General features: G+C 46.9%; 1 protein-coding gene across 2 annotated transcripts in view; it reads right to left on the minus strand.

The window, feature by feature from the left end:
• Positions 1-13653, minus strand: part of LOC144174233 (NPC intracellular cholesterol transporter 1-like) — a 93903-nt gene that overhangs the window by 43264 nt on the left and 36986 nt on the right. For both annotated transcript variants that reach the window (XM_077702799.1, XM_077702798.1), the window contains exons 2-4: positions 4704-4866; positions 3020-3260; positions 441-686 (exon numbers count right to left, since the gene is read on the minus strand). In XM_077702799.1, the coding sequence (XP_077558925.1) occupies positions 441-686; positions 3020-3260; positions 4704-4866 (650 nt within the window). The remainder of the gene's footprint in view (positions 1-440; positions 687-3019; positions 3261-4703; positions 4867-13653) is intronic.

Below are 13653 nucleotides of genomic sequence, written 5' to 3' on the forward strand. Positions count from 1 at the left end.
AAAATGATGAAAAGCTTAAAAAGCACTTTTATTATCACTGCATTCGGTTAGAAAGCTTGTGCAGTGCATACAGCTCAAAATAAAAAGAAATTATGAATGCAGCTCATCACTGTGCTCCTTTCTAGTAAGGTACAATTTAAAGCTTTTTAGAAATGGCAAAACTACCTTGCCCATTCGTCCTTCGACAGCAGCAGCAAAAAAAAAAAAAAACCCTTTGCTTAGGGAAAATAGGGAAGCCCAGTTTATAAATTCCTGGAAACAAGACGCAACTACCGTGCAGCTTCACCTGCACTAAAGATGGATTAAATCAAACGGGGCACAGACAAAACAAAGACATCATCAAATACGAGCGCACGATAATGCCCTCATTTTCCCAGGCTTCCCGGGCAAAGGCAAACCCCAAGCCAAACTTTGTCAAGCACGTAAACGCAGCCACATACTTGTGGAAAGGTGGGTCGTACGGCTTCAGTGTTGCCCCACTGCTGAAAATGCTCTTCTGCTTGGTTATGATGTAGTTGAACTTGAAGGGTGAGTAGCCATTCTCCGCAATGGTGGCGCCCAGGAAGTTGAACCAGTCCTGCGCCCGGCAGTTTTGGGAGTGGGCGCCACACATGAACTGCATGACCGTCGTGCCCGACACCACCGACTCCACGCTGGCGCACGAGTTGAACGCACCGTGCGCAAACCTGAGGGTACGACACCCGACAAGTGTGACAACCAAGAGACGCTGACAACAAGCTTCGCAGGCACACGGAGCAACAGCTACAACAATCAGTGCTGGGAAGGGGAGGGGGGCATGAAGACACCTGTGTGCACAAATGTATCTCGTACAGTACACTTAGCAGCAATCTTGGAAACCAATTCAATGCAGAAATTTGGGCTAGTTGGTGATGCGACTTCGACATGGTACGAAGCGCTCCTCCCGTGTCACTGCCTCTTCTTCTGTCCCTGTCTAGAGTGCTTTACACCATGTTGAAGTGGGAAACCAAAACACGTACCAATTAGAGTAGACAAGACACAGCACATACATATATGTGCATCTCCCTTGTAGAAGGAGCAGAACAAAATACTGAATAAGACACAGCACATACATATATGTGCATCTCCCTTGTAGAAGGAGCAGAACAAAATACTGAATAAGCTTGGTTCCTCGAAAAAATATTCAGTCAGGTCAACAAATTTTAACGGCAACTCCCGACTTTGTTAATCTAGGTGCTAATAAAGACCGATACAATGGTACTGCCTCACCAGCCCCTTTCTGTAGTTACTCCCATGTCACAGGAACTACCTCTTCAAGACCTCCGAGAAACGCTACCAGTAATAAACAGGACGGTGCGACTGTAGTGGCACCTCTGGTCATTGGTCATGTTTGATTGCCCCACTTGAGTGGTAACATGGAGTGACAAGACAATTACTTTGTTTCTGCAATCCTCACCAGTAATCATGTTCTCCGGTGAGAAATTTAAAAATTCAGTATATGGGTTTACTTTCTTTTTTTTTTTTTAAATACAACACTCTTTGGGGCTAGAATAAAGTTGAGGGAGCTATGAACAGCTAGATTTGAACAACTGAACCGAGGGGGGCTAGTTGGTGCATGATGCTACTTGGAAAAACAGCACTAAAAACGATACGCCAGCACAGTGTGTTTTTCTTTTGCCGTATCATTTTTCGAGCTGTTTTTCTAAGTAGACGGGCTAGATCTTTAAAGTTAAACAGGTGTGCATTTTGCCTTCATGGTCCCTCTATCCCATGCCCCCTACCACAAAAAACTGCTTAACCGCACTGCCTAAAAACCACAAAAGGACCACTTTTTCTGTGACAAAAGTTATGATACAAGAGCACAAGTTTAGCCTACTAAACGCAGCTTTGGAATGTAAAGGAGCTAAATTGAGCATGTCCCCCTCATTTACACCTCAACATTTGAGTATGAAACCCTTTTCTATATGCCTGCAAGCTGATGGGCCCAAGCCCGCTAGCAAAGCTTCAATCTATCTCCTGGCCAGTTGTGGTGGGCGAAGGTCTAGATGCTGGTTTGCCTCAGATTCTGCCTCTACATGGCCCTCTTAAACACGCACCAGGTGTTGGTCAAAATTGCAGTTGAGGAGATGAACTGGAAAGTGAATACTTATTCAACACTGTGCTCATTGAATCTTTAGAGTGCCTCGCAAATCAGTTTAGATTCATGGTTGCAGTACATCCACCAAGACAACAATGTAATGGGAAAGCACTGAAGGGGCTAGAAAGGAAATCAGGAGCTCCTCAAATGTGGCACATAATTCTACTACATTTGAGGTTCTGTTGCCAAACTCAAACCAGCAGAACCTTATGCATGTTTTTTTTATGCCCAGCGCATGTGCCCCGCAAGCACCAACAACAGGAGCCGACTTTTCACACAAATGAAAACCGGATAACTTCCCACATAACCTGCGACCTTTGTTTCTTTTGCCAATTAAGTTAACAAAAAGCTTTTCAGGCAATACAGCACGCAAACCAAATACTGCCTTTTTAATGTAGCGCGTATCTTTTCTCGTTCAATCCTACTATCATTTAACAAAGTTTTCAGCCATATAAAAATTTCCCAGGTTTTGTTGTAAGTAAAACCTATTGTTCTCACTATCATTTTTCTACAAGAAAACCAGAACCAAGAGTAATAAAGAATCAAGTCCAGCCAGCCAGCAAGACAAAAGGCAGGTCAAGAAAACTAACAACCCAAAGAGATAATGGGCAGAAAAGACAGGGCAAATGGAAAGTGCCCAAAGGGCACATTTTCTCAACTCCCTCATAGGAAAAAAAAATTAGTAGCTTATTGCACGTTTAACAAAGGCCCTTCAAGTTCCTAACAGCTCCGACACCGCTTCGTTTAACCCTTACACTGCTATTGACATGTCAGCCCTGTCCAAAGACACACTAATACTGGTGGTTATGGACAGACACAAAGGAAATCCAAGCTAAGATAAGCTCAATTAGTGAAAGCCGCTTTTACGTATCCTAAAAAAAACAGAGAAAAAGGAGTACTCACTGATCACTAACAGCGTAGTCTACGACAGCGACCTTGAACTTGCCCTCCTCTTCGTCACTAGGCTCACTTGCATTAACAGCCATGAAGTCTCCCTGGTTCGGGTCGCAGAAGCTGCAGAATATGCGCACAAAGTTTGCGTAGCAGGTGGGGCACTTGCCCATGCCTAAGCTGATGGGCTGCTTTAGCTCCTCAGCCATATTCTTCAGCTGCGGTAGATCACAGCAGAACTTTGGTGAATCTCCTGGAGCGAAATAAAAAAATAAAGAGAGGTGTCAGCACACAACCCTAAAGAATGCCCATAAGAAAAAAAAAAAAAATCAGTTGCGCGGACAATCAGGCAACACACAGGAACAGGTTATGCCCCTGTGGTAGAAAGCACCACAGAGGTTGCGAAGGCAGAAAGTATTTCTTCATTGCAGGGTTTAACGCGCCGACGCAAAGCAGGCGATGAGGCCCGCTGTAGTGGGCGGCTCCGGATTAATTTTGACCACCTGGGGATCTTTAACATGTGCCGAAATCTCGTACACACGGGCGTTTTTGCTTTTCCCCTCCATCAGAAAAGCGGCCCCCGCGGCCGGGAATCGAGCCCGCGACCTCGTGCTCAGCAGCGCAATGCTTTAGCCACTGAACCATCGCGGCGGGTAGAAAGTCTTTCTTAAAGGGACACAGAAGCGATTTGTAAGCACTGTAAGATCACTTGCCAAGATCAATCAAAAGCTCGAGGCCCTAGGCAATGTTTCAAGCCCTCTGGGTGCATTCACACGAGTTTATTTTCTAGAAAAAACAATTCGAAAGAGTGCTGCTATCCTTTCTGCATCCTCCTTGCTGATTTTCTAGGACATTTTTTATGGCATGTACTTTTCCAGATTGGCTTGACTGCACCAACTACACAATTCGCCCACCACAGCGTCGACGAAATCAGTGGGCCAGGTTTCGGCAGGTCGTTGCAATTCGATAGCGCAGTGAAATCTGAGTCCCAACAAGTTTTGTGCCCAGACGAATGGCTTCACTTTGTTAGTCTGTAGACTGCACTAAGCTCAGTAAAGTCAATGAAGTCAAAATAACTCCACACTAGAACATGCGTGATATGCATACTGGCTTACGACGCTTTGAGACTTTGCTTCACTTGAGTGTAAGCTGCTTACGCATGTGCAACTGGTACACTTGTAGAAAATCTAAGTCTAATTAGAGGCAGGATAACAGTCCCCGAAATTAAGATAAGCAATGAGGAATTAAAATCAACCACAGCTTTTATCGTAAAGTGCAACCCCGGTGCAACAAGCACTTTTTGTGCAGGGTGAACTAGCAAAGGGATATGCACTACAATCACACCTTCATGATCCCTTTTGCTGCTTTAAGAAACGTAGCCGTCGGTGATTAGATATACGCGGTGACTTATTGCACAAACATTATTCAAGATATGTTCCGCAGCAGCTAGGATTGCTGCAATCCAACAAGCAAACAGCAATGTACGACATGACGGAGTAGGCCTCCGGCAAGTATACTTCTTGTTGGTTAGCGGCCCTTCATGTTTCTGCCGCTCAGTCGTTTCAAGGCCTCATGCATACTGCCTGGTCGTATGGAGTGCTGCACGAGGTATTGTCTGGCTGTGCGGGTTCAAATCCCGGACAGCGTTAGCCACAATCTGTCGAGCGCCAACAGGAAGGGAGGAATCTGGGCTCACCTTCTAGTAGGTGCGGACAGATCTCCTTGATCAATTCTCGGCCTTCGTCTTCCAGGGGGAGCCCCTCTCCGCTGTACACACAGGGTTGGTCCTTGTCCGTGTCTTCGTCCGTGCCACATTTTCCTCGAAATGCACACCTACTTTCTACAGGAACGGTATGTGCCTGCAGGGAGGGAAAGAAAAGAAGAGAGCAGCGCCATTAATTTAGGTGTAGCCCAGCACACAGATTGCAAATGCAGTTGGTATTTGCCAGTATTTGCCAGTATTTGCTAGTATTTGCCAGTGCAGTTGGTGCTAATCTTGAGCTGACGCTCAAGATTAGCACCAGGTATACCATCTGTCCTTGAACAATTATTCGTAGGTTTGTTTTATCTCGTCAAGCCACAAGAAGTTTGGTCAAGCTGCTGCACAAAGAGCGAGCGAGCAAGGTGCCATGGCCGTTACTTTCTGCCAAGAATTGGGGGTGAAGGAGCTTTTGAAATACCTATGCCTGAATGTAGCGAATTGGACTACGTTTGTGATGGTCAGCGCAGGCAAAGACAAGACAGGAGGAGAATTGCGTCGTCAATTCTCTTCCTGTCACATTTTCGTCTGCGACTCTGCGCTGACCAGCATAGTCCTATGCCCGAGTTAGCTAGAAAGGCGTTAAAAATGCACAGCCTGTTCACTGCTCTAGTAAAGAGCTGCAAACACTCCATAATGTTCAGCATCCCTAACCAGAGTTCTCTCGACCAACGTTTTTCATGAGAACACTCAGATGCACTTCCCTCTACCCATCCTCATAGCCCGATTCAACAGCTTTATCTACGATGATACTGTAATGACAGGTGAAATCAAAAAAATTGCGGCAAGGTAAATATCCTGTATAGATTGCACTTGGGGGAGCAGTGGATTGCAACAATTAAGAGCAGGCTAATGTTAAAATTGAAGACACTGAGTTTCACACTGCAAACGGCAAACCAGTTTGCTATCATTGCAGTAAAATATAATGTTTGCATAGGTTGTCCACTCTCTTCTTTCAAAAGTAACTATAGCTTCGCACTGATTGTCACGAACAAGAGGCTGCATAGATTCGGCAACAATACACAACTGCGAGTAAAGAAAAAAATATTGACAGGCAATCGCTACGCACGCGACATATTGTGTGACGTTGTGTGACCTGCAGTACCTTCCCCAAGACATTTGTCAGTTTTGGAGAACTTCTCTGTTCCTGACTCTTGACAAAAGATTGTTTTACATTCGTTTTGACCATCATCGTATCACTAATTGGAAGTTCCACCTAGACTTTCCAAGCATAGCTGCTTTGCTTGCACAATGTGGGAGAGGGCAACTACTAATACACAGAACGCCGTCGTGACTATTCACAACGTTACCACACAACAAAACACTCTCCCTCCTCTCCATCAAGCTGAGACGGTGGAAAAAAAAAAACTGTGGGAGAGAAATTAACAATTTTCTGTGCGGGACTTAAGTTAATTGCATCAAAGTGAAACAAGAAAGTCTCATGTGAAGTTGACATTCAGCGTCAGTAACTGGCCTCTTACTAAAACACTGTTCAAATTATTGGCTAGAGAAGGTCAGCGATGACCGAGCCCCACATCAGAGAAGGTGGCATCAGACCAGGCCTCGCACTAATGCTTCATACAACGTTTTTACAGGATCCACTTGCCCCAGGGGTCAGCACATAACAGGCATAGCACACCAAGCCAGTCAACAGCCTCATCTATTAGGTGGCCAATCATCTGCCATCTTCCTGCACGCCGCTTTGGCGAAATCGATAATGCGGCCAATTATAGGCCATGCGTGCATCCACGGCATTCCACAAGACACGACACTATCCCCATCCTGCTTCGGAGGACAGCACAAACACCCTGTTCAAAATGGGGGTGTGGCTTGGACGGCAAGGCTCGAAGCTAACGACACGCTATGCTGCCATGTTGTTGTCCTAAATTAATGTATGGGAGTGGGCGGAGGCGTTTGAAAAGGCTTTGGTGTGTGGCAACTTGCCCTTGTTGATTCGCCTTCACAAGACGGCGACACGGTGTTGCGAAATACATTTGTTAAAGCCACAAACAGAGCTGGCTTGCGATGCAAGTAACGTTGCTTAGCCACTTAACACTCTGATTACAAAGACTGAGCAAATGTGTTGCTACTCCATTTGAATGTATGCTACAATTGGCAATTTTTAACAATGGATAGGCGGCGAAATTATTAAATTTGTCGCGATTGATCATGGACTTTTTGAAAGCGAGGAGTTTTGCTAAGGAGAGGTAGACAGAAGCGCGAGGATGCCAGCTAGTTGATAATCCATGAGCTTCACAGCGTGAAAATGAACCAGGGACAACAAGAGGAGAGACTACAAACAAGCTCTGACTTCCAACTAATTTTAATGAAAAGAAAACACACACTTAAGTATACATTCTATTGTAACGTTATGGCAGACAACATAGCTGCAAAACAGCCACATGTACAAAAACAGATTTCTACATTTGTCAACAGCGGGTCTTAATCTGTTTTTGCACATGTGGCTGTTTTGCAGCTATGGTATCTGCCATGACGTTACAATAGAATGTATACTTAAGTGTGTGTTTTCTTTTCATTAAAAATAGTTGGAAGACAGCACTTGTTTGTAGTCCCTCCTCTTGTTGTCCCTGGTCCGTTTTCACGCTGTGAAGTTCAGAAAGGTAGAAAGTGCAAAGATTACCACTCACTTGCTTGAACACAAACACAAACCAAATGCAATTTGCAGGCCTTGCTTGCTATACCATTTTTTGTACTTTCTGCAATGTTTTTCCTCAGCCAACTCAGGTTAAATTATGGAGCAATGCTACTGTGCCAAACATTCAATGTTTCAGGCAGTCCATGTACAGGGAAAGAGTAGACAAGGTAATCGAGTTCTGACGAGTAAATAAGCACCAAAATAAATTAATTTTAACTGGCTCAAACAGGCGCACTATTAGACAGAAAACAATTTTTTTTTTCAACACAACCAACAATTTCCCCCCCCCCCCCTTTTTGTGCTCGCTGGTCGCCTTATTTGGACGTTATCTCAAACATCTCAGCTTTCCCTACTAGACAAACGAAACGCCACAAGAAATCGCCGCTGTTTGGAGAAGTGGTATCCCGTTCTGGCGGGCCTGTGACGCAGAAAGCAAAAGGAAAACCTCCCCCCTCGAATGACAAACACGGTCACCTACCCCTGCCTACCCCGCACACAAAGGCAAGACAAATGCTTTGCCCTGTATGCATCTAGTTATCTCCTTTTGTCCCCGCCCTCCTTTGTTAGCACTGGTTTCACGGGAGGGGAGTTAGGACGCTTCAGACCGGAACTTTGAAACGTGCGACGCGTCCGAAACAAAGTGTTTACATGCGCGCGACCATTACTGCCGCGACGGCACGGCGCGACGCCAGCGCTCAGCTGAGAAGCAATGAATGCAGACAACGGGGTAGGGAGCCTCAATGTAGCGTTACATTGAGGGTAGGAAGAAAGGGGAACGAGACAGAGCCGACTGGCGGTTGTACATCACAACCATATCGGGCGACTCACGAACTCATGCCAATGACAGACCAACCTCCTTTTAAACCAGATTTTGTTTCTTGTTTTCTAACGAAGAAAAAAAGCAGTATTAAACTCGACAACAGATCTTCCGGGCGCGACGGGGACGGTGAAAACGCGAGAATATTGAAGTTTTAACACACAAGGCAGAGCGCTCGTCCTGTCTATTCTTCGTCTGTCTAGGGTTTTTTTTTTTTGTGTGTGTGTGCTCTTTTTTAAGGAATAATGAACCAACTCGCCCAAAAGCAAGTTTCGCCACAAGTAGGATTTCATTTGGAGCCCTCCCCAAAATGGAACGAGGGAGCGTGATGGGACGAGGAAACGCGGTTTTAAAATAAAAAAACGAAACAACTCATCAATTCCCCATGTGAAGTTGGAAATTTTGGTTCGTCCATTCGGGTGTCGCTCATTTGTGTTCTTATTCGAAGGGAGTGCAAAATGGTGTGCAAGCCGACATCGAACACCACCTTGCACTGCACTGGTTCCAGTTAGGCGCCAGGAAAGGCGTCCGTATAGTCAGTAAAATCGGTCGGCGGAAGTTACCCCAGACCGCATGAGCATGCGAAGCTTGCACTATTAGGAAGTCTACGAAGTGGTCCTCAAACACTGCCGGTAGCTTTAAAAACAGGGCCGACACACGTGCAACAGCGCCTGGCAGTACCTCCTTGCGTCGCGCACGCACATGTGTGTAGAATTTCGACGCTCTTACGCTGCCTCGCCCTTTCAGAGCAAAGCTTCCATTAGTGATGGTCAAATTCCTAGCCGAAATATTGCTCTTAATTCCAGCGCACTGAATAAATTACATCAGTTTCGGCTGCCCAGAGCACTAAGCCGGCGTTGCTTGCAACGCGTTGTTGCGCTATATGCTTCGCCGTTATTCTCGATAGCCTCGAGGAAAGATCCCTCGCAGATAATAGGCGGCGGGGGTACACGACCAGCTTCATCCCGAAGTATTTACAATTTCGAGCAAAACCCGGCCTTCTAGAAATACGTAAATCGATTGCGAGAGTAATTAAACGCGCCCACTCAGCGTTGAGCTGCTCGGCTTCGGAAATACGAAGCGAACGCAGGCTGAGCAGCATTTTTACAGGCGAAGACGAGAAAAAAAAAAAATATCGACGTGGAGACAGACGATGACGGAGGACGTAGCAACTGACGTCAACTGACAAGACCAGTTGAAGAGAAAACCAAAACGAGGCTGGAAGGAGAAGAGATACGAAAAGGAGAAACGAGAGGGCAGTGGTCTACCGCAGCGTGTAGAGTTCCTGTATATAGCTCCCGCAGGGAGCTCCCTGCGGGAGCTATATACAGGAACTCTAGCAGCGCGGGTTTTCCTCATAAACGTCTATAAACTGCGCCTCTTTTCGACATTTCTGCACGAGCATTCCCGTGCGCAGGCACACACGCATGCGCGCACACAGCAAAAAACTACGGGAGGCGAGTCAGCAAATGATCGCTGGACGACACAAAGAAAACAGGTTTTAGTTCCTCTAGGAACATCGTGAACGTGAACGGTAAGATAAAATCCCGAGCCAAACTTGCTGCTTTTGGAGATGCATGCTGCACCACCACGGAGAAAATCAAGATAAATAAAAGAGGAGAGGGGACTTCGCAACGAACGTAGGTACAGTAATTTTTCGATATAAAACCCATCCTCCAATACAAAAAGCCGTGTCTATATACGTATATGCATTCCTCTGAACAATGCGGTCAATATTACTCGGAACTTTGCACAAGCGCCAGGTAGGAAAAGCCGGGCACTTCTTATTGAAGCTTTCAACCCCCGCCCTAAACCCGCTGTTCTCGATGTGAATGAACTGAGTGAATGAATGACCGAGCCTTTCACCGGAGATAGCGCTGACACCGACTGAGAAGCACGATTCCGAGCGCGCTTTGACAAAAAGCAATGGCGCCCCAACCGGCTGCTTTCATCGCCGTATTCTTGTACAGGGTTCGTACAAGATTCGAAGGCAAGAATCCGAGGTTACTCAAGGACTTTCAAGGCCCTATAAAGGCATTTACAAGAGTGCAGGGCAGCACGTGCACCAACCTATTACCACTGGCTTTTACGATTACACGCTAAATGTTTGCTTCTTTACGTTGGAAAAAAGTTACCGCGAAAAAAGAAAAAAGAAACTTAGGTAAAACTACAGCGTTTGAAAGTGGACGAGGTTAGCACACGGGACACAATCATGAAAAAAGAAAAACAACAGGACGAGGCAATGAAGAAAGCAGCATGAAAGGCAGGAAGGGGACCAATGCTAGCTCCTCTGTCGTCTGATGCAGGGATTTCGTTCCGCAATTGAGCCACCGTATAAAGCAGCATACCTGCAATCTCGAGCTATAGCTTTAAATTGCAAAAGGATGTTTTTAATAGGCAGCATGCAGGTCCACACTGACAAGCGATGAAAACCAGATGGTGAAATCGGCCCGTCTCTATGTTGCCCAAAGAATTCAAGGGTTTTAATTCCAAGCTATTAGGGCCCTTGAAAAGAACTCAATTTCAGGGGGTTTTCAAGGGCCTGTACGAACGTAAGAGGAGGGTTGATCCAGGAGGTAAGGAGCGCGACGTTTCATCCGGCTACTCACTACCGCGAGGAGCAAGAGGAGGTAGGTAGAATAGCGCCCCAGGACGCGTGGCGCGCTATGACAGGTATACAGCGGGACCGGTTACAGTCCTGGCGCAGTCAGACATATCTAGTTGCATCCACAGCGAGCCGGGAAGAACAAGCTTCGTCCATCGCCCTACGTGGTGTGTTTCATGGGTAATTCCATCGGTCGAGGTGGGGAGGGGGATAAAAGCAGTCACGTATGCATGATATATCGTGTAATCTCTATCAGGACTATAGTAGAAAAAAAAACATTTCCTGCCAAGTAAATACTTACGTTCTACATGTCCGGTACAGATCTGGCAAAGCACCTCCCGAAGTTTCAATGTAATGCGACGGATATTGCGTTTAATTTTCAACCCATCTAAACAAACCCCAAAATACACCGTTGTGCCGCATTGCGCAAAGACAATCTTTAAACGGGTTTGGTGTGGTGCAACTACTACTGCAAATGACATAACCAACGATAGTTAACTAGAAGATCTGATCAGTCAGTACTATAAACATGCCAACTTTTTATCATTGCAAAACGACTTTGAATAACTGTGTACGATCGAAACAGATGACAACGTATGCGCCAGTCTATTAATTAAAAGATACGTCTTATCACGTTCCTTTTCATTTCATTGCTTAATACAAGAGTGGGCCGCGGCCCAACCATCCCATTACAAATTTGGGGCCACCCATACAACGTGCGCCAAGCACTGAGTAAGCAGCGCATAGCGCCACTCCACAGGCCTCATGCTCACGCTCACACATCAAACGAAATCAATGTCCATCGCGACGCGAACGACGAAAAATCCGCCGTCTTTTCCTTGTCCCTAAATACTATGCTTTGACAAGATCCGACAATTCGGCGACAAAAATGAAAGAACACCAAGGTGGAAGGTTTTCCCTCTTACCGTTAAGACATGCCCCAAACGGCTATGATCGTACACGCTATGCTTACAAAGCTACGGAGGCAGAATCGTCGAAGCTAATTTGCCGCAGAGCAGCGGGAAAAAGGGGCGTCATTTGAACGCGGTACCTTCAAGACATCCGGGCAGATGCGCTCCTGTTTATTCAATGGACAAGCCTTGCCAAACGGCCCATTGCTGGGTTCGAAGAATTCGTCCTGGTGAACGAAGCATCGATACCTTCTTCGAACACCTTGATCTTGGCATGAGTGAAAAATTATTCGCGTTATCAAACGCGCCGTGTTTTGAAAACCAAAAGGCAGATAAAGACGCGACGAGCGCGGTATTCTCGGAATATTAACCGAAGGGAAAACAAAAAAACGGGGGAGTGCCTTCAATGTCGCAAACGGGAAAAAATAATTTGTAGTGATCGATAACTCCTAAGAGTTCTGCAACTGGATGCAATCAGTAAGGCTGCTACGGTCGCTTCTAGAGACTGCCAGCGGGCGACAAACTGCGAACACTGGGACGACAACGACGGCGACTAGAGCCACTAAATAAGCTAGTGGCTCTAACGGCGACGATGTTCAGCCATGCGAGGTGAATATCGCCCCGATCGAAGCTGGCCGCAGACGTTCAAGGGCGGGGGCCGAGGTGCGTCCAAATAGGCAGGACCTTGAAGCACGCAAGGGCGGGGTAGGGGCAGCAGCGCGCACCGAGGGTTCACGCACTGACTGGCCCGCTCTAATCCATACGTGGGTGTGGCCGCCCGAGAAGCCTCCGCGGCTGCGGCCGTGGGCAAAGCCCGAGTCCCTCTGCATCGCGCACGGCTGTAATGGTACATAACGGTTCGGGTACGTTAATTCGATGGGAAAAGCGGAGGGGAAATTGGGGAGGAGAAGGCACTGGGGGGTGGTGGATCGATCCGAATTCGGGGCTTCACGTCGCGAACGACGATACGCAAAAACACTGCGCTAAATTGAAATTACGAAGACGAAGGACGGCGGCACACACGATGCACACTTACGAATGCGCTTTCGTAAGTGTGCATCGTGTGTTCCGCCGTCCTCCGTCTTCGTAATTTCAATTTAGCGCAGTGTTTTTGCAAGAAATAATGTACCAACTAGCCCAGAAGCACACTAGGCTCCCTACAATAGTTAAGCTGCGCCTAAATCCCGCGCGCACCAGCCGTCTTGCAGAGAACGAAGCTGCTTTTGCGGGACTTCTGTGCAGGCCACGGTGCTTTAAGGCGATTTGCGTCTTATTAATTTACAAATTAACTAGTTGATCAATTAAATAAATGACTGACTAATTAACTTGCCCTTTAACTAGTCTGTTGGTTGATTTATTGATACTGGCATCCGTTCGTTTCAGGGTGATGGCACGTGCGATCTTGCCAGAGGGTTCACATTATTAACTATTAGTTTTAAATTTAGCGTTGTTGCGCCAACGTTAAGTAAACTTTTTACTCCCTGGGGAAAGACCTAGCAGTGACGACACCATGGTCACGTGACGGCGTATCACGTCGTATTGGCGATTACGTAAACAGCGGCCTGCGTCTGCAGGACCAAACGCGTCATCGGCCGTACCTGCGGGCCAGTGCACGCGGACGTGTACGGCTCCGCGTCATCCGAAGAGGCGACGCACGGCAACTCATCCGATGTTGATTCCGCGGGCCGGCGAACCTTGCTCTATAGTTCATCTCATAAGCTACATGCAGCACTGTGGAGGCTACATTGTTATCAATAGTGCGCCCACTGAGGGCGCCTAATCCGCCGTGAAGGGGGTCCTGAAAGGACACTCCCTTCTCCCCTCTCGGCAAGTGGCACCGCACGGCCCCGCGCCTTTTGTCGCTTCCTTCGCGGTGAGTTAGGCGGCCTGAGGGGGAC

The sequence above is a fragment of the Haemaphysalis longicornis genome, unplaced genomic scaffold, assembly GCF_048455015.1.
Source record: "Haemaphysalis longicornis isolate Haplotype H1 unplaced genomic scaffold, Haemaphysalis longicornis Haplotype H1 scaffold_3, whole genome shotgun sequence".
In the NCBI taxonomy this organism is placed as follows: Eukaryota; Metazoa; Arthropoda; class Arachnida; order Ixodida; family Ixodidae; genus Haemaphysalis; species Haemaphysalis longicornis.